This window comes from Poeciliopsis prolifica, unplaced genomic scaffold (assembly GCF_027474105.1).
Source record: "Poeciliopsis prolifica strain line A6 unplaced genomic scaffold, Auburn_PproV2 SCAFFOLD002, whole genome shotgun sequence".
Classification (NCBI taxonomy): Eukaryota; Metazoa; Chordata; class Actinopteri; order Cyprinodontiformes; family Poeciliidae; genus Poeciliopsis; species Poeciliopsis prolifica.
The window spans coordinates 21,423,129-21,450,951 of NW_026562377.1; the positions used below are offsets into that span (position 1 = coordinate 21,423,129).

The 27,823-nt window shown below is 43.0% G+C and overlaps 1 protein-coding gene across 3 annotated transcripts in view; it reads left to right on the forward strand.

Moving 5' to 3' along the window:
- The window catches only part of usp24 (ubiquitin specific peptidase 24), a 35,095-nt gene extending 8,656 nt beyond the window's left edge, over positions 1 to 26,439 (forward strand). Inside the window, exons 13-67 of one of the 3 annotated variants that reach the window (XM_055047380.1) lie at positions 106 to 213; positions 337 to 432; positions 538 to 699; positions 1,676 to 1,768; positions 3,100 to 3,207; positions 3,283 to 3,432; positions 3,514 to 3,645; positions 4,285 to 4,396; positions 4,474 to 4,550; positions 4,662 to 4,802; positions 4,903 to 4,956; positions 5,073 to 5,206; positions 5,349 to 5,415; positions 5,790 to 5,900; positions 5,991 to 6,089; positions 6,173 to 6,346; positions 6,422 to 6,507; positions 6,915 to 7,023; positions 7,103 to 7,258; positions 7,341 to 7,438; positions 7,545 to 7,640; positions 9,038 to 9,260; positions 9,340 to 9,502; positions 9,577 to 9,738; positions 10,113 to 10,183; positions 10,277 to 10,437; positions 10,984 to 11,045; positions 11,176 to 11,367; positions 11,458 to 11,572; positions 12,630 to 12,774; positions 12,862 to 12,981; positions 13,071 to 13,196; positions 13,266 to 13,364; positions 13,467 to 13,549; positions 13,638 to 13,779; positions 13,879 to 13,998; positions 14,645 to 14,859; positions 15,404 to 15,528; positions 15,622 to 15,763; positions 16,891 to 17,041; positions 17,127 to 17,222; positions 17,310 to 17,413; positions 17,514 to 17,627; positions 18,594 to 18,801; positions 18,900 to 18,989; positions 19,153 to 19,255; positions 19,348 to 19,466; positions 19,554 to 19,667; positions 19,743 to 19,808; positions 19,885 to 19,951; positions 20,050 to 20,128; positions 20,997 to 21,072; positions 22,205 to 22,291; positions 22,424 to 22,534; positions 24,035 to 26,439. In XM_055047380.1, the coding sequence (XP_054903355.1) occupies positions 106 to 213; positions 337 to 432; positions 538 to 699; positions 1,676 to 1,768; positions 3,100 to 3,207; positions 3,283 to 3,432; positions 3,514 to 3,645; positions 4,285 to 4,396; positions 4,474 to 4,550; positions 4,662 to 4,802; positions 4,903 to 4,956; positions 5,073 to 5,206; positions 5,349 to 5,415; positions 5,790 to 5,900; positions 5,991 to 6,089; positions 6,173 to 6,346; positions 6,422 to 6,507; positions 6,915 to 7,023; positions 7,103 to 7,258; positions 7,341 to 7,438; positions 7,545 to 7,640; positions 9,038 to 9,260; positions 9,340 to 9,502; positions 9,577 to 9,738; positions 10,113 to 10,183; positions 10,277 to 10,437; positions 10,984 to 11,045; positions 11,176 to 11,367; positions 11,458 to 11,572; positions 12,630 to 12,774; positions 12,862 to 12,981; positions 13,071 to 13,196; positions 13,266 to 13,364; positions 13,467 to 13,549; positions 13,638 to 13,779; positions 13,879 to 13,998; positions 14,645 to 14,859; positions 15,404 to 15,528; positions 15,622 to 15,763; positions 16,891 to 17,041; positions 17,127 to 17,222; positions 17,310 to 17,413; positions 17,514 to 17,627; positions 18,594 to 18,801; positions 18,900 to 18,989; positions 19,153 to 19,255; positions 19,348 to 19,466; positions 19,554 to 19,667; positions 19,743 to 19,808; positions 19,885 to 19,951; positions 20,050 to 20,128; positions 20,997 to 21,072; positions 22,205 to 22,291; positions 22,424 to 22,534; positions 24,035 to 24,097 (6,477 nt within the window). In that variant the 3' untranslated portion in view covers positions 24,098 to 26,439. The remainder of the gene's footprint in view (positions 1 to 105; positions 214 to 336; positions 433 to 537; positions 700 to 1,675; positions 1,769 to 3,099; positions 3,208 to 3,282; positions 3,433 to 3,513; positions 3,646 to 4,284; positions 4,397 to 4,473; positions 4,551 to 4,661; positions 4,803 to 4,902; positions 4,957 to 5,072; positions 5,207 to 5,348; positions 5,416 to 5,789; positions 5,901 to 5,990; positions 6,090 to 6,172; positions 6,347 to 6,421; positions 6,508 to 6,914; positions 7,024 to 7,102; positions 7,259 to 7,340; positions 7,439 to 7,544; positions 7,641 to 9,037; positions 9,261 to 9,339; positions 9,503 to 9,576; positions 9,739 to 10,112; positions 10,184 to 10,276; positions 10,438 to 10,983; positions 11,046 to 11,175; positions 11,368 to 11,457; positions 11,573 to 12,629; positions 12,775 to 12,861; positions 12,982 to 13,070; positions 13,197 to 13,265; positions 13,365 to 13,466; positions 13,550 to 13,637; positions 13,780 to 13,878; positions 13,999 to 14,644; positions 14,860 to 15,403; positions 15,529 to 15,621; positions 15,764 to 16,890; positions 17,042 to 17,126; positions 17,223 to 17,309; positions 17,414 to 17,513; positions 17,628 to 18,593; positions 18,802 to 18,899; positions 18,990 to 19,152; positions 19,256 to 19,347; positions 19,467 to 19,553; positions 19,668 to 19,742; positions 19,809 to 19,884; positions 19,952 to 20,049; positions 20,129 to 20,996; positions 21,073 to 22,204; positions 22,292 to 22,423; positions 22,535 to 24,034) is intronic. The other 2 variants (XM_055047387.1, XM_055047396.1) reach the window with 2 other exon arrangements.
- Positions 26,440 to 27,823: the final 1,384 nt, after the last annotated feature.

A 27,823-nucleotide genomic window follows, 5' to 3' on the forward strand; every position in this document is an offset into this window, starting at 1 on the left:
TATTATCAGATATTGATATCGGGCCAAGCTTTCATATCGGTGCATCCCTACATATAACTTACTCTTGACTCTTTGTGTTTTTTTTTTTTTTCTTTCTTTTTTTAGGCTGGTCAGTCGTCAACGGTGATAGAGAACATCCACACAATAATCGCTGCTGCTGCCGTGAAGTTCAGCTTCGATCAGCTCACCCACCTCTTCGTCCTCATACAAAAGGTCGGTGCTGATCTTAGACTAAAAAGTGTCTCTTAAGAAGTGTGTGCTTCCTTACAACTGATCCCTTTGTCTGTGTGTGTTGTTGTTGCTTTGTTTTTTTTGTTTGTTTTATTTTTTTTTAAGAGCTGGGAGGTGGAGAGCGACCGCGTTCGGCAAAAGCTGCTTAGTTTGATCGGGAGAATAGGCAGAGAAGCTCGCTCGGAAACGACTACAGGAAAGGTGTGTTGGGTGCAGAAAATTTCCTCTGAGAAAGCTGCTGGTGTTTTGTCGCGTCTCAAACATGTTGTGTTGTTTTTTGTTTTGTTTTGTTTTTTGGGTGTTCAGGTGCTAGAGGTGCTGTGGGAGCTGGCTCACCTCCCCACCCTGCCCACCAGTCTGGTGCAGCAGGCCCTGGAGGAACACCTGGGGATCCTCAGCGACGCTTACGCCGTCAAGGAGACCGTGAAACGCAGCTACATCATTAAATGTATCGAAGACATCAAGAAGGTGAGACATGGATGTTGTTATTAGTGATTTGAATGGAAACATGAATCCTCAATGCTGACACTGGCTTATAAAGCACTTTGTTGAGGACAGTTTTGATCATATTAGGTTTTAGGGTTGAAACTAATGATTATTTTAGGAATCAATTCATATTATAATCAGCTGATTAATCAGGTAAAAAAAAGGGCACATTTTTAAAAATGTTTCATTTAGACATTTTTACACAATATTAGAAACACATTAAAAGATGCAAATAAATTATTTAATTCCTTTTTAAAATGAGTAACTATTTTATTTTGTGAGCTTCAGTAATATATCATTCCTTTACCATATGCTTGATCATTTTCTGGATCATCTTATTAATAATTGATAGCATAAAGTGCTTAATAATGATTTTGTTTCCAGGATTTTAATTATCCCACTTGAGTAATTCTTGGTCAAACATTTTACAATGTCGTTTTACTATATCTGAATGCAAAACGTTTATATTTTCATACAATTTTGGCTTAATGACGGCTCAAAATGTGTTGTTTTAGTAAAATCTGTATACTCTACAGACGATTAATTGATAACTAAATTAGTCGACAATTATTTCCAATACTTTCCAATTAATTGTTTCAGCCATGTTACATTTGTGAGATTTTGTTAAGATACGCTTTGTTTGTGAGGAATAACAACTTGTCCCCTCATCACGCTTCATACAAACAAAACAATTCATGTATTTTACCTAATTGTATAGCCGAGCATAACAGCAGCAGCGCTTTCACCTGCAGCTGTTTTTGTGCGAACCACAAACTCTACGCTATAAATGCAGTTTTTGTTTTTTCTTTTCCAACACGCTTCAGCAAACAGTCGTCGTCTCACCGTAGCTGCGTTTGCCAGCTTGATATGGCTTGATATGGTTTTTGTGTGTGTGCGTGCGCGCGCGTGTGTGTGTGTGCGTTAAACAGCCGGCTATAAATAAAATGTATGTCTCCAGCATTACACTCAGGAGGACGATAAAGGAAGTGACACTCAAAGCTCATTTCATATTGGCACTTGGCACAAGAAGAAATCTAACTCATTGGCTAAAGTAAGAGCGTAATCCCATTTAATTCATGTTCCCACTAATCTGGCTGACTCCTGCCGACTGTCCAATCACGGAGAAGGGTTCTTTCACGCAAGGGCTCCTTTGGTCACAGGTTCTATTGTGAACAGGTGATTGCAGCATGAGGTGATTTAACCAGGTGTGTGCTGATCTTTTGCTCGCTCTACTAAATTGGCTTTGGCACTTACTAATGATTACACACTTGGCGATGATCTGGTTCTGTACAAGAGCCATCTGTGTGATTAATTGTTGTTTTTGTTTTTTTGCTGTTTTTTCAAGCAGGTGAGTTTTTTGTGGACGTTGGAGGATAAGCAGGACCTTCCTCCACCGTATTAAAGCGTGTTTAAAAATACAAGAACATTGACGTTATTTCATCTTTTATTGCAGTACGTGTTTTTCACTGGAAAATATAGAGAAGTCAAAGGGTGCACAATATTGGGAAAGCATAAAATTACTGCATAATGTTGCATTTATTGTGAGTGTAATATTGCTGGTGTCCTGCCTCCTGTCTCACCCACTATTGAATTTCTGTGGCGACCAGATCTGTCTTACCGTACTTTCTGGACAAGATGTCGCTCCGGAATATAAGTCGCGTTAGTTAGAAAAACAAAGAGCAACATTATGAGTCGCTCCTCACTGTGAGACGCAGGATCAGCCAAGCTATGAACAAAAAGTGGAGTTTTGGTGGATAGTTAGTGTCTTGTAATAAAATCCCCCGACTTCTGAAGATCAATGGACACATTCCTTAGTTGAACGTTTTTCTTGTCTTTCCTATTTTGAATAGTATCTAAGAGAAAACAGCCTCTGCGAAATGTCAGGTTTTTTTACCCACTCAAAAACTTGGCGTCGCTGATTAGTTGTTAAAATATTTTTTAGACTTGGTAAGTTGCCATAAAGTGAAGCAGTAGTTAGTCAGCGCCAATGTTTATTTCTTAATTTGGGATTTTTCTTCTTTTCATTCAATAAACACATTGAAATTAAAGGTGAGAGGCGACTAAACTCTTCTCAGTGAGACAATGCTGCTGCAATAAAAGCTGAATACATGTTTGGGTGGCAGTAACTGTGACGGATACTTAATTGTCATTCAACAAGTAATCCAATCCAATGCTCAACAAAAGCATCTCAACTTAAAGTTTGGAAAAACTTATTTAAATCTTAGTGCTTTGTATCCGTGGCTTTGATTTCTATTCCAATTTTTAAAGTTATTTTACAAACGTCAACGGTGGCCAGCCTGACCTGAGGCACGGAGAGAAAGTGAGTCGTGGTCGCCGGGGTTTTCATAGATGGTGCCTGTTCTTCTGGATGTGTGTTTACAGGCTTCTCAGCAGAGCTCTCCTCAAACGGTCTGGGTCGTCCCCGCTCTGCGGCAGCTGCACGAAATCACCCGCTCCTTCATCAAACAGACGTACCAGAAACAAGACAAGGTACCGTAGCGCAGCGCCGCCTCACCTGCGTCGCACCAGGTGGCGCCGTTGTGACCGTTCTCTGCCTCGCCACAGAGCATCATCCAGGACCTGAAGAAGAACTTTGAGATAGTCAAGCTGATCACGGGATCTCTCGTGTGCTGCCACCGACTCGCAGTGAGCGCATCGGGGAACAACGGCCTGTCCGCTTCGACACTGGTGGACGGCAGATACACCTACCAGGAGGTTAGCGTCGGGTTTGGTTTTTCAGCTCGTGAAACTTCCTGAAAACGTATTCTTAAATTTTTTTCCAAAATGTGTGTCCAGTATCTGGACAGCCACCTGCGCTTCCTGGCGTTCTTCCTTCAGGAGGCCAGCTTGTACCTGGTCTGGAACAGAGCCAAGGAGCTGTGGGAGTGCCTGGTCTCTGGTCCGGATGTTTGTGAGCTTGACCGTGAGGTATGAAGAAGGGAAGCCTTGTGCTCAGCTCTTTGTCATGTCAGGCACCTGATGGGTTTTTTTTATTTGCTCATTGGAGGAATGTTGTAAAACATTACCCATTTGCTCACTCGCATCTCCTTCATAAAGCAAGAAATATGGATCAGAACAGCGCTGAATATTTAGACAGAGATGCATGAAATTTCCTCTACAGGTCTGAAAAGTCAGGATGTCCTTAAAAACTCTTAAATTCATGTATCAAAATTAAGGCCTTAAATGTCAAAAATTCTTTTTAAGACGTTAGATAAGTTAATTAAAAAAATTGTACATTTTGTTCTGTCTGGACTATTTAATCGTATATTCTATGCATTATTTCTCATGTGACGTTTTTACACACAGACGTCTTCATGGCGTTCTGTGACTCACTGCTCGCTGTTGTTATCTACAAGTGTATATAACTAACGTGTTAGCTACACTTGTTTTGTACACATTGAGATATAGATCTGAAATTACATTCATGGCGGTCTTAAAAAGTCCTAAATTTGAGTCGATGAAACCCTGCAGATGAAATCTCAAAAAGATAAAAAAAAATTTAATGGATATTGTGTGGAAAACCTGCTGTAGACATCATATCATTATTGTTATTTTTTGTACGTCCAGCTGTGTTTTGAGTGGTTCACCAAAGGACAGCATGACCTGGAGAGCGATGTTCAGCAGCAGCTCTTCAAGGAGAAGATTTTGAAACTGGAGCCCTATGAGATCACCATGAACGGTGAGAGGCTCGACAGCGACCCCTACAGCTGTGAAACACCCACGGCAGGAAGTTGACCTGTTTGTGTCTCGCCTCAGGGTTCGGCCTGTTTAAGACCTTCTTTGAGAACGTGAATTTGTGTGACCATCGTCTGAAGCGCCAGGGAACCCAACTGGTCAGTCCTCACTTGGGTTTTTTTTTTTTTTTTTTTTCCTCTTCTGTTAAGTGACATCAAATTATGATGTAATTATTGTATCATTTCTTCTTCTTCTAAAAATAAAAACAGTGTGTGGAGCGCATTGACCTGGCAGGGATGGATTTTATTTGGCGCATCGCCATGGAAACGCCTGATGAAGAGATAGCCAATGAAGCTATCCTACTGATAATCACTTACAGCTACACCAACCTCAATCCAAAAATGAAGAAGGTCAGTGCGTCGCCTCCTTCAAACATGTTGACAAAAAGGCAAAGATTGGAAATTGATTTTAACTTAAATTTTATCTCTAATCAATTTTTCCACCTTCCAGGATTCTGTCTCGTTGCACAAGAAGTTCATTGCTGATTGTTACAAGCGGCTAGAGGTAAGCCCTGAAAATCATGACAAGTTTTGATTTTAGAATCGTCAGAAATCAAAACCCAACAGAACACTCCTACTTTTCTCTTTTCTTTTTTTTGTTTTTTTGTTTTTTTTGCCCAGGCCGCAAGCTCGGCCCTGGGCGGGCCCACTCTAACCCACGCTGTTACCAAGGCAACAAAGATGCTGACGGCCACTGCCATGCCAACGGTAGCCACGTCTGTACAATCACCTTCCAGGTACAGAGGGGGGTTTGGGTAAGAGCATAGTTATTAACCTATTAAACATCAATCTTTTGTTGTTGTTTTGTTGATGTGATGACAAAATGAAGCTCCTGTTTTTAACATTAGATACTCGTTTAAGTGTTACTGAGCTGTTTCTGTGAATGTTGACTCCTAGATCCACAAAGCTGGTGATAATCGAGAGACTGCTGTTATTGGCTGAACGCTACGTCATCACTATAGAGGTACGCAAGGAAGCCTAAATATGTTACAGTAAAGAACCTTTGTTTTTTTGTTGTTTGTTTGGTTAACATTTCAATATCTGTCTTTGTTTTCTACATTCTGCTTCTTTTGCAATGCTAACTACTCTAACTTTGCTAACTGCTAATATAAGATGCAAAAGCCTGTTTTGATTTTAATTTTAAAATTGTAAAGCTCTCAGTTTTTGTGCCTGGAGTGTGACAAAAAGCCTCAGAAATCGGCCAAGCTGTCCGATCGGTGCATCTCTTAAAAACTCGAGCGCTCGAGATTAAAATTATGCTCCGCGATTTTATTCGGTCTGCGTTTGGGGAAACGATTCGTTTTGAACTCTAACCGGATATTTTCTGTTTCTTCGTAGGACATGTACTCGTTTCCTCGCACCATTCTACCTCACGGGGCGTCTTTCAACGGACACCCCGTCACTCTTCACATCACCTATGAGTCAACCAAAGACACTTTCACTCTAGAGGTATTGTCGGGGGAGGGAAAAAACCTCCAACTTTTGCCATGAAATGTGTCTCTTCTTCCACGACTGAGCGTGTGCCGTGTTTCCCCACAGACTCACAGTAACGAGACGATAGGAAGCATCCGCTGGAAAATCTCCGAACACTTGAGCTGTCCGGTGGACAACGTTCAGATTTTTGCCAATGATAGCGTGGTAGGCGTTTGCTCGTCACGCTCACCTGCTCTTCAGCGCGTTTTGCGTGTTTGTTTGACTTTCTTCTTCTCTCTGTCCGTCAGCTGACCATGAACCGAGACCAGAAGCTGCTCTCGCAGCTCGGCTTCAGCGACGAGCAGAGCCTGACGGTGAAGAGCTCCGGCACAGGGACTCCTTCCGGCAGCTCTGAGTCGTCGGCCTCGGCCTCCAGCAGTTCCAGCTCTGCCGTCTTCAACTCGGCCTACGCCTTGGAGCAGGTGAATACACAAACGCTCTTCCTACACACACACTGAGGAGAACCTCATCTCTGATGCGTCTTCTTTTATCATCAGGAGAAGTCGCTCCCTGGAGTGGTGATGGCTTTGGTGTGCAATGTGTTTGAGATGCTTTACCAGCTGGCTAACCTTGATGAGCCAAGGTGAGATGATTGTTATTACCAGAGTTACCATCAACCACAAAATAACCAACATCAAGTGTTTCCTTAATCTTTTATCTCATTTTTATCTCATTGGAAACAATTTTTTCTTTTACACAAATATGGAACGGTAGCTTAAAGTCACAGTGTTTTCACCTTATAAATTTAGAACAAAGTTATAAGAAATTTACCCAGATGTTACATAGCAACATTATCCCATTAAAAATAGGAACAAAAGGTGGCAGCAAATTCACTTTTTAGCAGAACGCATCTGATAATGAGTTATGTTTAGTAGGTAATATATTGATAATGGCATAATAGTGCAAGTTATGGAAACAGAAAGTCGAGTCTCCGAGGTTCAATTCAGACGCCGTTTGTCTCGTTTAGTTCTTTTTCTTTTTGACCTGTAGGATTATCCTCCGTGTGAGGAAGCTGCTGCTGCTAATTCCAACAGACCCCGAAGTGCAGGACGCACTCGACAACTTCGTTCCCAAAGAATCCAGCGTCTGGAGCCACCAGGTACCTGAGGCCATCTGATCAGATCTGATCATCACACCTGTGAAGATCTCTACTCTAGTTTTTGTCTCTTTTGTTGCAGAAAACCCTGTTCACCCTCGGCCAGGGTTCAGGCTCTCGCTCTCCGTCTGTAACGCCCAAACAGCAGCATCAGCCCAGCGCCGCGTCCATCTTGGAGTCGCTTTTTCGATCCTCTGCGCCCGGCATGTCCACCTTCAGAGTGCTTTACAATCTGGAGGTACGCAAGCATCTGCTCCTGATAGGGAGCCCGCGTTCAAACCTCGGGTTGCCTCATTGTCTCGTCGTCTGCGTGTGTTTAGGTGTTGAGTTCGAAGCTGATGCCGACTTCAGACGATGAGATGGCCAAAACCAGCAGCAAGTCCTTCTGTGAAAACTTCCTCAAAGCAGGAGGCCTGAGGTAAAACAAACTGCTTTTCACCCGTCAGTCAGGCTGCGTTATATTCCATCTCCGTGTTTTTGCCGTTCTCCTTCCTGACGGCGGTGTTTCCGTGTTTTGCCTGCAGTCTGGTGGTGAACGTCATGCAGAGAGACTCCATCCCATCCGAAGTGGACTACGAAACCCGACAAGGAGTCAACTCCATCTGCCTTCAGCTGGCCAGGTGAAGTTGAACCTGTCGAAAAATATTTTTCACACAGGCACAGCACATCAAAACCAGTTTTGTCAACCTTTTTCATTTTATTATTTCCCTTCTCTGCTTTGTTTATTTTTTATTTTTTGCAAAGTTTTTGAAACTGACAGAGTAGACATTTATGTCATGTTTGCTTTATCTCACAGCATAGTGCACAAAGGTTAAATAGAGGGAAAATAAACATGTTTTTTTAAGCAAATTTCAGCTCAGATTAAATTATGATAATCTGTAACAATTTTTAAGTTCTAACTCAGGTTCCTAATGGAATGTAGATCTAAACTTTGACTAGGTCACTGCAACACAATGCTTTGATATAAACCATTATTTGTATAAGAAACAAGATAATTCAAAGTGCTTCACATTATAAAAACTCAAAAATAAAACATCATAAGAAGACCGTACAGTCACAGGAAATCAGTAACACATGTTACATTTTGTCAAGTTACGTCATCACAATCCTCAACACGCGTCAAATATATTGGTCACTATTGCATTTGTTATGATTAAAAAGCAGCTACAAACAGGTGGATTAGTTCAAAGAAACTCAGTGTTTCAGCTGTTTTGCAGTTTTCTGGAAGTTTGTTCCAGATTTGCAGTGCATAAAAGCTGAATACTGCTTCACCATGTTGGCTTCTGGGGCTGCAGAACCAGAAGATCCCAGTGTCTCAGGTCTTTAGTTGTGTATGCAGAATTTTCCTGCAGCGTCGCCTCCAACATCCAGTAACTCTGACCGACTCTTGTTTCCTTGTTTCCTGGCGGTTCTTTCTTTATGTAGTGCTTTTTTATTTTTGCTTTTTCACACATAACGTTTTTTGTATAGGCCAAACATTTTCCATTCGAGGCTTCTTATAGGTCTTCTGCAACAATGGCTGTCATCCCACTCCTCCATAAATCCGGCGTTTTATGGAGGAGTGTAAAACCGCTTGTTGTCAAACATATTTTCCCATCCAGGCTGTAGATCTCCGCACCTCCTCCAGAGTTGCTAATGCTAGTTCTCTTATTTAGTGATCTTTTTTCTTTTTTGCCTAGTCTGCCAATTTTGTTAAAAAGCTTTTCCTGGACGGTGCCGTATTTTTTCCATTTTTTTGATTTATGCTCAGTTCCTATCTACAGCTCTTATCCCTGTTGGTCAATCACATGCAATAGAGATAAAAACAGACTGAAGGTTTTGGTTGCAACTATGATTATTCTGATTAATCGTGTCTCCAACAACATTGCTGACATGCTGTAAACAAAATGCTTCATCCTAACCCATCTTAAGTCAAACCTTGTGTAATTATGCCTTGTTGATATATGTGATGATGTATTTTGTAGCTTCACGTTCTTGCTAAACCATCAGATTTTTTTATTTTAAATTTTTTTGGCAGGTTCCTCCTGGTTGGTCAGAGCATGCCTATGGCCCTGGACGATGACGTCATCAGGGACGGCGACGCGCTGTCGTCCCGGCCGTTCCGTAACGCGGGGCGGACGGGTCGGCAGCTGTCGCTCTGCGGGACCCCAGAGAAGGCCTCCTACCGGCAGATGTCTCTGTCCGAGCGCTCGTCCATACGGGTGGAGGAGATCATTCCTGCGGCTCGCGTTGCCATTCAGGTGCTGGACTGAAACCTTTCCTATTTTGCCGCACAGAATGCGGTTTTCTTTAAGTCCGCTTTTCTCGATGCTTGTCTAGACCATGGAAGTCGGCGATTTCACCTCCACCGTAGCCTGTTTCATGCGTCTCACCTGGGCTGCTGCCGCGGGCCGACTGGACCTCGTTGGCAGCCAGCAGCCAATCAGAGAAACCCACAACTCGCTGCTGCCGCAGGGAGTCCGCACCAGAGTCAGCAGCACTGGTGGGAAGGAAAACTATAAACAGAAATATGTCTGATAAGGATGCTTTGTGATATTGTTGCTCATGCTTCTGCAGGAAGCAACTGCAGCTCAAGCAGCGAAGGCGAGGCCCCCCCGACGGCGCTGCATGCTGGGATATGCGTCCGACAGCAGAGCGTCTCCATCAAAGACGCCATCATCGCCCGCGAGGCTCTGTCACTACTGGTCACCTGTCTGCAGCTACGCTGCCAGCAGATGTGTAAGAGGCTTCAGTGCATTATCTCAGTCCTTCCTTGAAGATGCGGTCGCAGTTGTTAATGCAAGTTCACTGTCAGTATTCATAAATGCTGCAATTTTCACAGACTCTGTTGCAATTCAGACCAATCACCTCAATGTTTTCTGTTTCCTTTTTTCCTGACCAATCAATGCAGCTCTGTTGAATTCTGACCAATCCTTTTAGCGTCCTTCTAATTTTACTTCCTGTTTTATGACATTTCTTGAAAGCCGATCCTGCAAGAAGGTTTGCAAAAACCACTTTGAGAAGTTCGGATCATTCCGGAGGGACTGAGTTGTGATGCTGCGGGCTTCGGCAACTTAAAAAGAGACTTTACACGCTGTGCTTTTTCTCTACAGCTTCCTTTTATACCCTTCCCTCTGTCAGCGATTTCATTATCGATATTCTGCTGGGCTCTCCCAGTGCAGAGGTAATCCGCACTCTGAAGAAACTTCAAAGAAAAAAAAAATTGTCTCTGCGCCATCACGGAGATTATAAAAGTTCTGCTTCCACCTCCTTTCAGATCCGCCGCGTGGCCTGCGATCAGCTGTACACGCTGAGTCAGTCCGACACTTCGGCCTTCCCTGAAGTCCAGAAACCCAACCTGTTCCTGCTCTCTGTCATCCTGACCGCCCAGCTGCCGCTTTGGAGCCCCACGTCTGTCATGAGAGGAGTCAACCAGAGGTACCAAAGCAAGAAACATGGACAGAACGCCAGAACATTGTAGACGTTTAATGCAGAGATTATTTTGGTTATTAATTCTTCTATTATTATTATTCTGACAAGTAAAAGAATGGTAACACACATTCTCTGCATATTTTTTATTAATTTAGTATTAGGAATACATAAGAAGATGCAAATAAATAATTCAATTCCTTTTTTAAATAAGAAAATTAACATTTTATTGCCTAAAATGTAAGGCCTGATCTTTTGTAACAAAGGATACAACAAAAAACATCTTTTTTACATTATTTGAACTGGGTGAAGCTAAAATTCCCACTTCCCACAGTTTTGCGTAGAACATATTTACAGACAAATGTTTTTTTTTTGTCTTAAATTCAAAATGTTTTTATTTTTTGTACATTTTTGGCCTACTTGCTGTTCTGAACATGCTCTTCTTTCAGCAACTGGCCTTTTTTGAGTAAACTGTTAACGTTTAATCAACTACTAAATTAGTTGACGATTATTTCAATAATTGATTAATCACAATTAATCCTATTAATTCCTCAGGTTACTCTCCCAGTGCACTGAATATTTTGACCTGAGATGCCAGCTTCTGGATGACCTCACCTGTAAGTCACTTCCATCAGACTAAAAAAATATTTTTTTTTGTTTTGTTTTGTTACCAGATAAAAGAATTTCTGATTGAAATCTTCCCTACTTGTTTATCAAAGATTTGTTCTCTCTCCCGATCTGCCTCAGCCTCAGAGATGGAGGTGCTGAAAGTGAGCGCGGCCAACATGCTGGAGGACGAGATTTCTTGGCTCGACAACTTTGAGCCCAGCTGGAGCTCAGAGATGGAGACCAGCGAGGCAGACAACATCCTGCTGGCAGGACACCTCCGACTCATCAAGACCTTGCTCTCTCTGTGCGGGAATGAGAAAGAGCACCTCGGTCAGTGGGCTTTGCGCCACAACAATGCTCGTCTGCAGCTCAGTTCTTTAAATCATTACCACCTGATGTTTTGGAACTCTTCCTCTCCAGGTCCGTCTCTGATCCAGCAGCTGCTCGACGACTTCCTGTTTCGAGCGTCTCGTATCATCATCAACAGCTCCAACCCGACGCCCTCTCCAGCCCCGAGCCACGACTTCCACCCCAAGTATGAAGAGTTTTCCAATAATGGGTTGGGTTGTGATCGCCTGAACTTTTATTAAATAAAAACGAAGAACTGCCACCATCGCCATCCAGCCTAAAAACAAATCTACCAAACGGAAGTGTTCCAATAAAAATCTGAAAGTAATACCTCAGCATATTACTTTGAGGTATAATTAGAGTCAACCTTGTTATTTATGTTATTTTTTTACGGGTGTTCAAACCCCTAACTCTATCAATACCCCTGCACCAACTGTTTGTCTCCATTAGCTTTCAGCAGTCGTCAGAAAAAGCACCAGAAATTAAGATTAGCTGGTAAAAACGAACAAAGAAAAGAAAAAAATTGTGCATCAAAAGCCTGTTTGCTGGTATTTGGCAGTACTTTAGTTCAGGCCTGACAGAAGAGATAAATTTGATTAAGTTATTAATCTAAGCCTTTGGGTTAAAATTTCTTTTTCATGAAATCACATGTTTCGCCACTAGTTGGCAGCAGAGCTCTTGTTGGGCTCTAATCTGACAAACCCCCCTAACAAATCACCATGTACTTCACACATTTTATACACAGTCTGTATTTTACATAATACAGACTGTTATTGTTGACTGTTGTTATGAAAAAAATGGCACAAAAACTTAAAAAGACAAACAAAAAAGCAGGTGCAAAGGTGCAGCAAATGGTGAAATGAGCTGAAAACACTTATTAAAACACAAAAAAACAAAGGCAACAGAAAAGCGATGCAAACAAATAAAATGCTGCAAGAGCAGAAAACAGAAGCAAAAATGATCAAGCATACACTAAAGAAATGTTATTTCATTGCATTTCAGGCAATAATACCATTTTTATTTTCTCATTTTAAAATTGAATTAAATTTTTTGTATGTATGTATTTCTAATATCGTATTAGAGAAAGCTTAAGTTGTTGAAAAATCTGCAGAATGTGCCGATGTTTTGTTTTTTTTAAATCCAGTTAATTGATAGAATGACCAATTTCTAAGATATGTGTTAGATGCAGGCAGCTCTACTAAGAATCAGCAGTAAAACCAAAAAATGTTTGTATGTGTGATCAGGTGCAGCACGGCCAGCAGCAGACTGGCAGCCTACGAGGTTCTGGTGATGCTGGCGGACAGCTCGCTCTCCAACCTGCGGCTCATCACCAGAGAGCTCCTGTCCATGCACCACCAGTCAGATCCGTCACTCTGCAAGGAGTTTGACGTAAGATGGCTGCTCAAAAAACATTCGGGGAAGGCAAGGAGGTTATTATTTGCTCATATTCATCTCGTAACTCGCGTCTCTCACCAGCATTTACCTCCCGTGGAGAGCCGGTCAGTCTCGGGTTTTGTCGGGCTGAAAAACGGCGGCGCCACGTGTTACATGAACGCCGTGTTCCAGCAGCTCTACATGCAGCCCGGCCTGCCTGAGGTACGCTGACCCTTGTTCCTCTGCCGTTTCGAGTGTCGTCCCAGCACAGCCAAGTTCGTTTCAAACCGCGTGTTTGCGTTGCGTTGAAGGCCTTCCTGTCCATTGAGGATGACACAGACCAGCCTGAGGAAAGCGTCTTCTACCAGGTCCAGTCGCTGTTCGGCCACCTGATGGAGAGCAAGCTGCAGTACTATGTGCCAGAGAACTTCTGGAAGGTATAGTGTAAGCCGGAGATCGAGTTTTCCGCTCTCATTTGATACATACTGACATCCAAACTGTTGCAGATCTTCAAGATGTGGAACAAGGAGCTGTACGTCAGAGAGCAGCAGGACGCTTACGAGTTTTTCACCAGCCTGGTGGACCAGCTCGACGAACATCTCAAGGTACTCCACACGCAGCATCAGAACTCGACAGAAGAACCAGTAATAAAACTAGAAAGTATTCCCGTTTTGAACAATCTAACTCTCAAAGTGTCTTTCCTGCAGAAAATAGGCCGGGAGCAGATCTTCAAAAACACATTTCAGGGAATTTATTCCGACCAGAAGATTTGTAAAGATTGTCCGCACAGGTTGGAGGCGCAATCTCTAGCTTTACAAGATTTGTCATTTTTAATTTATTTTGGCGCTCGAGATGTTTATTAATGTTTCCTTCTGCAGATATGAGCGTGAGGAAACATTCATGGCCTTGAACCTCGGCGTGACTTCGTGTCAAAGTTTGGAGATTTCGTTAGACCAGTTTGTCAGAGGAGAGGTGCTTGAGGGCAGCAACGCGTACTACTGTGAAAAATGCAAAGAGAAGGTTGGCTTTGTTTTTGGGTTTTTTTGCCCTGACCTCACTGACTCTGCAGTATTTCTAGACGCTGAAAGGTTTGTGTGTGTCTGTTTCTTGTCCGCACAGAGAACCACAGTGAAGAGGACATGCATCAAATCTCTACCCAGCGTTCTCTGTATCCACCTCATGCGTTTCGGCTTCGACTGGGAAAGCGGGCGATCCATAAAATACGACGAGCAGATCAGGGTGAGAAGCCTTTTTTTTTTTTTTTACTTTTAAAAGATATTTTAGAATTAAAAAAGAAAAAAAAAACTTTTCTTCTTTTGAATTTAGCCCTGGAAATCTTCCAACTTAAAATTTTTGCATCCTTAAAAAGTATTAAATACATCTATATTAAAAATGTTAAACTTTGTCATGGAAGGATTATGTAATCTTGTTTATTTCTCTGTGAGTCAAAAGTTTGAGTCACCCACAGACGTTTTCATTGCATTCTGTGACTTCATGTTGTTGAGGCTACTGCTAATTAGCTGCTAATGGTAGCTAGCTAATTCACGGTTTTGTGCCTGTGGCGTGGCTACGGCTTCCCAGGAAACTGTCAGCGCTGCTCCTACTGGCACTGATCTAAAAGCAGCTTTTTGTGTGACACAAACTGAGGTCAGAAGTCTGACACCTATTAATCATGATGGTCAAACACCTGTTGAAGGATTTTATTTTGACAAAGTCGTCACGATGGAGAGAGAAAAGGAGAAGGAAGAAGATGAAAATGAATGTCGCCACCTGAACGTCTCTGTCTTAAATTTCATTCATGACGGTCTTCAAAAGTCTTAAAGTTGAGTTGGTGAAAGCTGCAGAAGCCCTGCCGCTCTGTGACCTGGCTGTGTGTGCCTTCCAGTTCCCCTGGGTGCTGAACATGGAGCCCTACACCGTGTCCGGAATGGCCCGGCAGGACTGCAGCGGGGACGGGGCCGATGGACGAGGCGACGGCTCCTCGGGAGGATCCCCCAGGAAGAAAGTTACAATTTCAGAGAACTACGAACTCGTGGGCGTTGTGGTCCACAGTGGCCAAGCGCACGCAGGACACTACTACTCCTTCATAAAAGACAGACGGTAAGATTCTGGTTGTCTAGTTTTCCGTGGCAGAGTTTAGAAAGTCCCGCTTTCGGGTGCCTGAACGCACCGTCTGCGTTCGTGCTTTAGGTTGTAAAGCTCTCCAGATGTTTGGCTCTGGAAGACGAGAATGCTGATTGGGGAAGTGGATTAAAATGAGGCCGCAGATGGATTGCCTGCAGATTCTATTAAATATGAGTTTGTCTCAACCTTAATGTCTCGTTACGACTTTTCCCATAAAATTAAGAAAGAGTAAAATCAAGAGACTAAAAACATTTAGTCAGAAACGACAAGTTTCTGCTAAAAAAATATATTTGTGCTGCATAACGGCAGGAAAACATGTCATTTTGTCACAGTTAAAACCATGTCAATAGTTTCGATGCGTATCAATAGCAAAATAAAAAATAATAAGTATATACAGCTTTATGCATGAAGTAGTGCAATTAAAGTATAATCAAATGTAGTATTTTGATTAGAAATATTTCAGTGCAAAAAAAGACATTGCGATTATCGTTTATTTTTATTTTTTGCCTGTGTCTTGCAGCGGAAACGCTCGTGGGCGCTGGTATAAATTCAACGACAACGTAGTGGAGGAGTTTGACATGAACGACGAGACTCTGGAGTACGAGTGTTTCGGCGGAGAGTATCGCCCCAAGGTTTACGACCAGTGTAAGTTTCTGCTGATCATTTCCATTCGCTGTTTTGTTTTCTGTCATCAGAATGTCCTATGACGATTAATAATTGCGGAAACCTGATTTTCAGCCAACCCGTACCCCGATGTGCGAAGGAGGTACTGGAACGCCTACATGCTATTTTACCAGAAGATCAGCGACCAGAACTCGCCTGCCCTGCCAAAGAAAAGCCGAGTCAGCATCATGAGGCAGGAGGCCGAGGATCTTTCCCTGTGAGTCGTCGCTGTTGTTGTCGTAGCATTAGCCAACGTTAGCCACTCTTTGGTGCAGCAGTAGGCAGTGTTACGGAACTGTGAGGAGAGAAAGACGTGGTTGTCCTTTACTTATTTTTTCTAATTTTATAACGTTACAACCACAAGATAAAAAAAAGGCATCTCCACTTGATGCTGCCATCAGCATGTTTCATAATGAGAGATGTTTATTGAGATTGAAGTACACACTGATGAATGTGAAGGCAACTTGTTGCAACAAATTTTATTTAGAGGTGTCACAAGACAGTTTTCAGTTTGAAGAAATGTGCAAAAGTAACTTCATTCTCAAGGAGATGTGACTTGGAAATTAAAATTGTATTTCCATTGAGGGGTATCAACAATTTTTTTGCTTTTCTCCCAAATATTAAGCTGCTTAAAACTGCAACAAAAATATTGTTCATGCACGATAACTGTTACAGAAACATCAAATAAAGATTAGACAGAATAGATGGGAAGCGATTAATCAGATTAATCAATTTTTGAAATAATAATTAGTAATTGATTAATTGTGAACTATGATATTGATACTTTAAAAAAGACCATTTGTAATTAAGCCAAATCTGGAAAAAAATAAAATAAAATTTCATTCAAGATAAAAAACAAAACCTTCTTTGTCAATAAATCAATTTTTTTTGCAGAACTCTTCAGACGGCGGCTTTAGTTTCACCAACTTCAAATACTGTAAAAAAAAACCCAGATAAAACATGTTGCTGTCCAGTTATTAATCAGTTAATCCAATAAATAATCAACAGACCAGCTCTACACTGTATTGACACAGACAAGCAGAAAGTGCTGAACTTTTCACATGTTGTTGTTTAAAGTATTTTTTAGCTGCAGATGCGTCTTTTGCTACGATTGATCTAGAAAATAAAATATTTTTCTTCTTCAAAAAAGGAATGAAATTATTTCTTTGCATTTTTAATGCGTTTCTGCTATTGTATAAAATTAGCGTATGTGCCAAAATTAAATGAAATATGTGCCCTTTTTTTTTTTTTAAATCCGATTGATCATCAAGAGAGTTCGATTACTAAAACAATCGTTAGCTGCAGCCCGAGACACAAACGATTTTAATGCTGCATTGTTGCCAGGTCTGCCCCGTCCTCCCCCGACGTCTCCCCCCAGTCCTCTCCTCGGCCCCCGAGGGCCAACAACGACCGCCTCACCCTCCTGACACGCCTGGTCCGCAAGGGTGAGAAGAAGGGCCTCTTCGTGGAGAAGATGCCCGCCAGCATCTTTCAGGTAAAACGCCTCAGCCTGACAGGTCGGTCACGAAAGGACGTTTTAAGGCGTTTATGCCAAGATTCCCTCTTTGTGCGTTTGGCAGATGGTCAGAGACGAGAATCTGAGGTTCATGAGAAACAGGGACGTCTACAACAGCGACTACTTCAGCTTCATCCTCTCCCTGGCTTCAGTCAATGCAGTCAGTGTCTGATGAGGAAAACTCTACGGTTACAAGTTGTGAATAAAACTTAACATGAAACGAAAATCAAAAACCCTTTTTCCGCAGACAAAACTGAAGCACCAAAACTACCAGCCTATGGCCAAAGAAAGTCTCCAGCTGGCCGTCCACTTTCTCTTCCACACCTACTTGCACACCAAAAAGAAACTCAGGTATTTGACCGCTGGGACGTGTGGCGACGCATTTCCGTCAAGAAGCAGAGGAGTGAGCGTAAGAGAGCTCGGCATAATTCACGTTCTGTGTCTCCTGCAGGGTGGACACGGAGGAATGGATGGCGGCGGTGGAGGTGCTGCTGTCGAAGAGCAGCGAGGCGTGTCAGTGGATGGTGCAGTTCCTGGTCGGATCAGAGGGACGAGAAATCATCAGGTCAGTTACCGCCTGATGATGATGATGATGATGATATGTTCAGCAGACTTTTATCAGATGAGATCACCTTTCATTTTTTAAATGTTATTTTAATAAAAGAATTTTGGAAAAAGCACTTAAAATGCGTCCTGGTTTTGAGTTGATTTTTGGGTTTTTTGGCGAAATTTGAAACTGCTGCTGCGCTAGTTACTCAGCGGGTTGTTGCTAGGTAACCACAGGTTACTCAACAGGTTGTTGCTAGGTAACCACAGATAGCTCAACAGGTTGTTGTGAGTGAGTTGGTTGATGCCACCACTCTTGCTTAGCTGGCTGACTAAAGTCTTTCCTCTGCCTACATCCCCAGAATCCTGGGTAGCTCTGGATCAGCGTTCAGTAAATTTTCTGTATATTGAATATTGAGAGATAACGTCAAACACAAAAGTATTAATTTTCTTATGAGTGTGAAAATTGGCAGTGACTCCAAGGGTCCCTTTTAAATAACTGTTCTCACCACCGCTGCAGATTGTTTACATCCACCTCCTGTAGCTGTAGTTGACATGTCAACATGCTCAATAGTATGCGATATTCCCATTCTGTCTGCATCTGGAGTCGGAATGTAGCATTGGCGTCTCAAAATCACTCGAATATGCGTGGTTCTCGCCTCCTGGATGCCGATTGGCTGAAACAGCAGAATGAAAACATCCAGAGCTGGAGGACAGTTTCCTGAAACACGGGGGTTTGTAGAGCAATGCGTGAGGGGTTTGACTGTCCTGCCTTGGAATCATGGGGTGATTGTTTTGTTCACACGCGCGATTGGCTGCTGAGCATCGCATGTTGAGGCACCGGGAACGCCTTCTGGCAAACGGTGCCAGATCCTGGAATGCGTCCTCAAGGCCAAAAGCAGTAAAACAGAAAGAAGGAGAAAAAAAAAGAAGGGGAAAAAAAAGAGAAGGGATTTCTGGCTGATTGTTGACGTCTCTGCTGCAGGGCTTGTCTGCTGGAGTGCAGCGTTCGGGAGGTGAGGACGGTGGTGGCGTCCATCCTGGAGAAAACTCTGGAGAGCGCGCTGCACTTCGGAGACCCGGGCCTGGACAGCCTGACCGACGCATTGCTGTCGCTGCTGGACAAAGACGTTCCTGAGAACGTGAAGAACTGTGCCCAGTACTTCAACCTCTTCAGTAACTTTACCCAGAGGGTAATTCTTTACTGCAGTGTGAATTTTTAAAATATAAATGAGACTTAAAATAATAATAAGGTCCTGACAGAGAGTTCTAAAAATGAATGTCCATTCAGGGCTGCGGTCCCTGCCAGCTGCTGTTGAAGCACTCAGCCTACCGTCGGATGCTCATCTTCCTATTGGGACCCAACAGGCAAAACAACCAGGTATTACTCCACACAGGCTTTGACATCGTTGGTAATTTCAGTTCTAAAATATTATGATAGTGACATTTGCTCCCACTACGTCTTCTGCTGAGCAGTGGAAGCTCTGTAAAATGTTCGCTTCAGTGTTGCAGTTGTACTAAGCTGACTCTTGTCGTTCTTCCAGAACCGGCGGTGGAGTCCGGCTCAGGCCCGGGAGTTCCTCCACCTCCACAGCAGCCTGGCGCTCATGACACTGCACTCTGACCTCAGCACCCAGCGGACCCTCGGTGAGCCACCTTCTGGTTTTTTAAGTCTCTAGATTCCTCCTCCTCGGTCTCTTGGCGGACAGTGGGTTTTTATCCGTTTCGCCCCTCCGTAGCTCCTGGGGGATCCAAGCTGCCGGCGAGTGGCGTCCACTCCTCCGGCCCGCTCCTCCCGCTGCACTCAGACATTCTTGCATCTCTCTTCACTCCGGAGGGACAGCCTTACCTTCTCGAGGTTAACAAATCATATTTGACTTTGCTGAATGGACCAGAAAGTGCGAAGCTCTCGGACTGATGCGCTGCTGTTCTTTGGCCCCTCCAGGTGATGTTTGCGATGCGTGAGCTGTCCGGGCCGCTGTCTCTTCTGATAGAAATGGTCACCTACTGCTCATACTGCAACGAGGGCTTTTCGCTGGGAGTGCTGCAGCTGCTCAAGGTACACCATGCAATCTTTATAGAAAAAAAAAAACACAAACAAAAAGTAAATATTGATATAAAACCTTTGAAACAGAGTCAGATGGAGACGGCTCCGCCTCACGAGCTGAAGAACGTTTTCCAGATGCTGCAGGAGATACTGGTGAGCGTCACTCTCATCACTCTCATCAGCGTTTGGTTTTCATCCACGTTAACCTCCAGCGATTCCTTCATCTCAGGTGGTTGAAGACCCTCTGCAGTCCCAGAGGCTCAAGTACGCCTTTGAGTCGGACAAAGGCTTGTTAGGTAAGGAGGGGCGGGCGTTGTTATTTCACTGGCTTAACGTCACGACTGAATGCGTCGTCGCTGGCGAGAAGAATTAACGCAACGCTGTCGCCTCTCAGCTTTGATGCACCAGAGCAACAATGTGGACAGCAGGCGCTGCTACCAGTGTGTGAAGTTCCTGGTCACATTAGCTCAGAAGTGAGTATGCAGAGGTTCAAACTGATTATTATAGTTAGATGTAAAAAAAGTAAAAAATAAAATAAAATAGGGTAAAATTGGTAGTAACATTCAAGTAATATAATTTTTTTTTTTGCTTGTAAGCGAGGAATTAGTTTTTTTCCTATGTTACTTAATAGGGCTGAAAAAATTTATTGCATTAATAATGATGAATTCATTTATTAAAATAATCCACAACTAATTTAGTCATTGATTAATTATTTTTCAGGAGTATAAAGACTGTAAAGTATGCCATTTTCTGACAACCAACAACCCAAAGCAGTAATTAAGCCAACACTGTATAAAAAATGTAAATATGTTGTACCAAGAACTCTTCAAATGTCATAGTTTTAGCTCATTAAAAATATGTAAAATTCTCCTATTGAGCACCTCCAGTTATTTATCACTTTACTGGGAGAAAGAGTCTGTTCTCAAAGGGTTTATTTAAGTATTTATTTCTTATTGATTTAGCTGCGAATGCATCTGGTGCTGCATTGTTTCATTTTAGGCTGTAAAATGTTTTATTTTCCTATTTAAAAAAAATATTAAATTATTCGTTTATTGCATTTTTTTTTTTTTTTTTTTTTTTTTGTGGTTGTTTACATATTTTTAATGGCGTATAAAATAAGATTAGGTGGTTAAATGAAAACTCTGCTGAACTTTGTGTTGCATATAGTATCCGGTACTTTCTCTGGCATCATATTAAATTGAAGTAAAACTTTTTGCAATAAAGTTATGGCTTAACTTTAACGCTACCGCTTTACTGTAGTGTTAAGTAAACAGCATCCTTCACTTGTATTGGCTGATTGATTGTCATCCTCCATTTGTTGTTTCTTTTTTTTTTGTACAGGTGTCCTCCAGCCAAAGATTACTTCAAGGATTTGTCTGGCCACTGGAGCTGGGCCGTGCAGTGGCTGCAGAAAAAGGCAGGCTTGTTGAATCGTTCTCATGGAAGCGCAGAATAATAGGATCTTTTTTATTGCTCTGTTGGAATCTCTTCCGTTTGTTTTATTCAAAGCAACAAGAATATTTATCTTTAAAGGTGTATCCGACTCAACAGGAGAGTTTGCTTTAGTGCTGGCCCAGCGTTGGCATGTTTCTCTCGGTTTTGATGTGACTTATTGATGATCCGTCCTATAACAAGGAACAGCCGTTAATGGTGCGTTGCTCTTCAGCTTCAGATTGTTGGCGCTTTGCGTCGACTGTCATAAAATGCGGTGATTAGTTTTTCACTGTGAGCAGAGCTGGAGTCGCTCTTGTGCCATGAATTTGATTTTAACACATAAAAAGGCTTAGACTTAAAGCAGAAAACCAGAGTTCATAAAAACAAAGAGTGGTGCATCAACTATAAAAACGTCTTGCGAGCCATAAACGCAAAGACTGGTGGAGATTGTTGGGAAATGACTTCATGTCCTGATGGATTTAAAATAAGAACAAATTACGTCTTAGAAATGGGAGAGTTTTCACTGACCTTGATGAGAGACGACACCGCAGCAGGAATTAAGTTGGATCAGGAAGTTCTGTTGCTGATCATTTTAAATATTAGCATAAAAATGTCAACAGGGTTCGTGTGGGTTCTTGAAAATGCTCAAATTTCAATAACGTCCTTGAAAGTGCTCGGTATTCAAACTCCAGTTTAGTAATAAAGCCTAAAATGTACCATACAGATCCTAGAAAAGTGCTGGAGTTATACTGTGGGGAAAAGTGTACAAACTCCATTTAAAACATTTTATTCTGGTATTTTATTTCTCAGTTTGACTTTTTTTCTACAAGCTGTCATTTTAGATATCTTTTTGTTTGTTTGTTTTTTGGACTAGTCTGTATTCCCGTACTTGTTTCCTAGTAATATCCATCATCTCAGTGTGGTGCAGTTTAGCCAAACCTCCAGCAGCTGTTAATTTGCCACAACGTTGAGCATCGTGCTGCGTTCAGGTCCCGCGTGTTCGCCTTTTCTGTTGAGATTATTTCTGCTTTAGTTGAAATGAGGCAGAGTTTTGTGTGTCAGAGAGAGAGAGAGAGAAAAGAGAGAGAGAAATCCTTTTCTTTTGCTCCCTGCAGATGACTGAACATTACTGGACTCCCCAGAGTAACGTCTCCAACGAGACGTCCACCAATAAAACCTTCCAGCGCACCATTTCTGCACAGGTACTCACACACGCATGAAACGTACAAAACCTCATCAGCAGTCACACAGCTGCTCTTCTGCTGCCTTGCCAAACCCACGTCTGTTTCTCTGTGTGTGTGTGTGTGTGTGTGTGTGTGTGTTAACACCCGCAGGACACCTTGGCCTATGCCACAGCATTGTTAAACGAGAAGGAGCAGTCTGGCAGCAGCAACGGCTCCGACGGCAGCCCGGCGAATGAAAACGCAGAGCGCACCCTCCGACAGGTAGTCATCATCATCATCATCATCATCAACAACAGCCCTGCTGGCTGCTCAGAGCAGCGAGGCTCTGAAAATGACTCATGCTGTGACAGCGGCTCACATTCAGCTCACACAGCCAAGAAGAAGAGGGGAAACAATGGAATAAAAATGGCTTCTGTGGAAAGATTAGAGGAGGCAGATTGTTGCCTCCTACGGTTGTTATTAGCTGTGGATTGGAAGCTGTTTTCTTTCTTCTGACTCTTGTCAGCAGGCCTACACAGGATCGAGGGGAGGTTTTTTTTGTTCTTTTGTATGAATAGAACGTACAATGAGTGGGTTGGATTGAAATTATAATCCTGGTGTCACTGCCTAGCTCATGGAGGCTTTATAGTTGTTTTTCATTTCTTGCCTTCAGAAATAGAAAAACGCATTGAAGATCCTGGAAGTTTTGAGTTTTATTGGGGTTTGACGTGAAAGCGGCACAAAGTAGCGCACGACTGTGAAGTGGAAGGATTGGAGGATTTTCAAGGGCAACTTGTTGCTAAGCCCGACACAGATAGTTAATTGCATGATAAAGTAAAATAAGCTCATTAATTCCCGTTCTGATGAGTCACGATTTTTGAAGGGCAGTTTTGCTTACAGTTTGCTTCAGAATACAATTTATTTGTGGTTTTTGGTTCTGTGTGGTTTTTATTTCCATTTCATTGGTTTTGTTGTTGGTTGTCGTCTAGTTTGAATATTTGAAATGTTTTCCTCTTCCAGTGTGGAGTTTTTGTTCTAAATTAGAGTACATTAGTCTGAGAGGGCAAACTTGCATCATCACGCTATGTTATTAGAAAATGGCCTCGAAACAACAATATTATCATTTATCGCGATATGTTTTCTGGGACAATTCATCGTCTAGTAAAATTCATCGCAGTAGGCCTTGTACTTGCATTGTTATCCCATTGTATTATATTACATGAAAATGGTACAATATTAATGTTTATTGCCATAATTTCTGGGACAATTCATTGTCTGGTAGAGCGTTTTTAGTGAGTCAGGCCGAGCTGTTGCACTTTATTCATTAGAATTAGAATAACGTGGACTTTCAGCTCATGCCACGCTGCTCCAATTCCTGGTTGTAAATTTGTGAGATGTTGCAGACGACCCTTAATCTACCTACTCATCACGAATTGTCATACAACAAGAGTACGTCAGAGGCTTATTCAGCACCGCTGCGAAACATTCTGCTACTGGAAATCCTTCCTGCCCACCGCTACTTGCACCACTTTGAAGAACCTGAGATAATGAGCTACAGCATTTCAATTTCCCTTTGTGATAAACTGTTTTTAAATGAAGTGAAACATTTCAAGATTCTACCCCACTGTTGGGCACTGCTTTAATTGGTCTCTACAGAACTAAAATGAAATACTTTAAAGTTGAAGCTGCAGAAATGAACAAATAAAATGTATGAATGGTTTATCGGGGCATAGTAAGCTGTTCTGTGGCTACGTTACATTTCTGCCTCCTTGTCTCCCGCAGGGCTCAGAGTCTCCCATGATGCTCGGCGATTCAAAGAGCGATCTAGAAGACGTGGACTCTTAACTCCTCCTCCCGGCGGGATGACTCCGGCGGCGGGGCGGCAACAGGTCCAGGCGGCCGGGTCGGACCGGCCGGCGCTGTGCCTCTGATTGGACAGGACTCTCGGAACTCCACAGGAAGCCAATCAGGAGGCTTTATCTCGGTCGCCAGGGCAACCAAGCAGCTGCGAATAAATCATGAATTACTTCCTTTCAGAGCGGCCAAGGCGACACATTATCATTAAAACGGGGCACCACAGCCGATCGGGTCGAGAAAAGCGCGCTCACTCACGGATAACTTCAGTTTATCCTCTTTTTTTTTTATTCACTCATAATGAGGTGGAGTTGGAGGACGGGCTCGGCTGGTGTTTTAACGACGCTCTGCTCATGTTTGCCAATGTGTTTTTTTTTTTTTTTTGCAACGGGCTTTATTCACTTTGTAATTAAGATTTTTGTTCCATACGTGTAATTTTCGGTGTAAGATAATATTTTAAAGTCTTCTCCCCCACAGCCATGCAAAATGAAGGGGGCGACCGTGGGAGCTGCTCTAGAGCGCGCGCCCAGAGGAACTCACCGGCGCGCGCCTGTACAGAAACACCTCCACACTCACGAGCTCCTGGGAGGACGGGGCGGGTGGGGTTCAGTATGCACTTTATAGTCCAGCCCAGGCTATTGTGATGTACAGCAGGACGGGTCAGTTCCTCCAGAGCCACTTAGCGCTATTCTCCTCTGTTTTAGTTTTTGTTTTTAACAACGTTTGCAGTGCCACTGACTCAAGCCGCTCTCCCTGTGACTGGACCTTTGACCCCGGAGCCACAGGGACCCCTGTGGCTGTCAGGATCAGGACAGATCTCAAACTAGCAGTGCCATAGTCAGCACTCAACCCAACCCCCTCACATTTTGTATTTTTCTCTGCCCAGGACAGAGAGCCTCACGTGCCGATTTTTATTTTTATTTCATTTTATGTTTATCGCTACGTCTTCTTTTTGCTTTTTTGTTTCGGATCTTCGGCCTTATGCAACCTGATCTGGACAGGCCACCGGTGCCGACTGAAGGGGAAGCTCAGGAGCACGTTTTATTTTTCTTTTACCATTTTTTTGTTTTTTGTTTTTTTTTTTTGCTTTCAGGTGCCAAGGGGTTACACATCCACACACATGCACAAGAAGAATGACTCATTCAGTTCACTCACATAGATGCACATCAGTTCTTCTCACATCATCGTTACCAATGCTCTGGTGGCTTTCTTATTTTTATTTTTTTGCCTTTTTTCGTCTGTCTGCCTTTCTAAACACTCACATGTAGCTTCTAGTGTTCACACTGCGTTACCTTCACCCCTGCCCCCAATCCTCGGGAGTCTTAAAGTGCCTTAATCTCCCGATGGACGCGCCATCCTCATGTTCAGTCAACGCCTTGCTTCATGCGCGTCTCCTGTAGGAGCGCTACAGGGCTCGCTTCATCTCCACTCTGTCCCAGTCCGAGCAGGGAAAGCCGCCTGTGTGTGACGTCATAAAAGGATATTTGTGAATGTAGCTAATGGAGAGAGAGGAAGAGAGGGGGGGGGGTTGTACACACACACACAGGGTTCTGGTGATGGTAAAAAAAAAAATGAAAAAAATAAAATGCTGCTTCTTTTCACTCTGTTTCCAGGCGGTAGTTTAGAGGCACACCTTTCCACTCGGCTAGCTTAGCAGGTCAGCTATCAGCTTTAACAGGTCAATGTTTACAGTGAGGCCCCTGCGGTGTGACGCAATCATGCAAACTGACGTTTCTGTGCTGAACTCACCTGTGCTCCTCGCGACCTGAAAGGGGAGCAAAAAGCCACTGCGCGCGCCCCTCCCTCCCTCTCGGTCTCATCAGTCGTGAATGTCACGCCGTGCTTCTCCGGCACGTTTGCATGTGTGGTGGTGAAAGTTTGTGCTTTTCTTCTTTTTTTTTTTTTTTTTCTTCTTCTTCTTCTTCAGCGTTACTGAACAAGAAAATCAGCCCCCCGTGTTTTCTGCTGTGTGATTCGGTATCATTAGCACTTACTGGCACGCGCGGGGCCATGGCAAGGCTGAGGCGCGCGCCTCGTGCGCCCCGGGCCTCCTCCACACCCAACACAACTATTTAAAGACGGGGCAGGCAGGCAGGGGGCTTTGGGGCAAAGTCTTTCTGTTTTATTGTGGGGATGCGGGGAGGGACGAGCAAAGTGCGTGGGGTCGGGACTTGGCATCCATACGGGTTTTTACTGTGTTTTTCGATTTGGAGAGCTCACTTCCGACAACGCAGCAATCTGTAACGCATGTTAAAACTCGATTTTAATTTGTACATCAAGAGTTTGATTAAGGGGACAATTTGATATAAAATAAACTGGAATGCACAACCTTTTGTAAACCTAGTTTTCGTGCGTGTCTGCACACATATTTTAAACTCCTCTGTAAAATAATTTTTGTGTTAAATTTGAGAGAATTGGGGGAAAAAAATATGAAACGGGAAACAAACCCCAAAACTAGCAGATAATTTACAACCAATTTTTTAAAAATAAATGGAGGCGTTATGGCCTACTTAAAGTCCGCACCTTAGTTTTATTGAAATGTTTCCCAACATCCCATCTGTTCTCCTAACAAATCAAAGTCCAGAAATCTCACCACCTATGGCTGTTCAAGGTAAACTCTGATCTCATTTCAGTTGTGCAGCTCTAAAGACCATTCCTGTGTTTTATATTAATGCTTGTGACAAACAGTGACATCTTGTCAGTATCGTTCTCCCCCTGGAGTGAGAACCAGATAAATAAAAGCAAAACGAACATCACAGCAGCGGCAATGACAATCAATCAGCGGTGCAACCGTCTGATGGATCCGCCATCAAAATCCTGCCGAGTCACATCTGGAAACCAGCACCGCTGTGTTCGAGTGGCACCGATGCCTCCTGCAGCTAATGTTGAGTTTCATGCTGCGCCGAAGAGAGGGGGAAAAACCTGCAATTATGGCTCGTTTGGCATATTTTTTCAGAACCTTTTTTTTTTGTTGTTGTTGTTCGTTCGCCTGAATTTGGTTTCCAGACCTTCTGGATCGCCTGGAAGAGTTCAGGAACAATCAAAGTAAAGATCAAAGTCAATCACAACATAACTGTCACTCAGACCTACAGGCACAAACCGACCAAAAAGGGGATTTAAAAGGGTTGGATTTATGTAACCTTGAATGTTGGAGCTTCACATTATGTTATAATGTTGTTCCCTCATCAAATACATATCTGGAGAGTCGCTTTGATTTTTTTTAATGTATGTTTGAGAAATCCTTTAACCTCTATGGCAACCATTAAGCTGTGTGAAACGTCTGGGTGGACATAGCTCTGTCTTTGAGGACGAACTCCTCCTCAGAGCTCCAGTTTACAAGCGTCTGCCTCACAGCAGCTGACCCCCACTCAGCTCCTTCAGACTAGCCAGCAGCACTTAGCCAACACCTGGTGGAACTGCGCATCTCCTGAGCTACTTCTCAGTGCAACTTTGGTAAAAAAAAAAAAAAAACATTGTTAAAGAGTTATTAGAGGAGCCATGTTGTGATGACTTCCTGAAGGCGGAGTATCAGAAAGAGATGCAGGCTCAATTTCAAGATGTTAAACTACAAAGTCAAAATTCTTTTACGTCATATTTGATATACGCAGCATTTTCATGGCTGAAGGCAACAGCTACTTGACCACACTCTAAAATGAAAACACACAAAACTCCCCCTTTAAGTGTCGTGTGCTGGGTTAGGCACGGACAAACCGTACG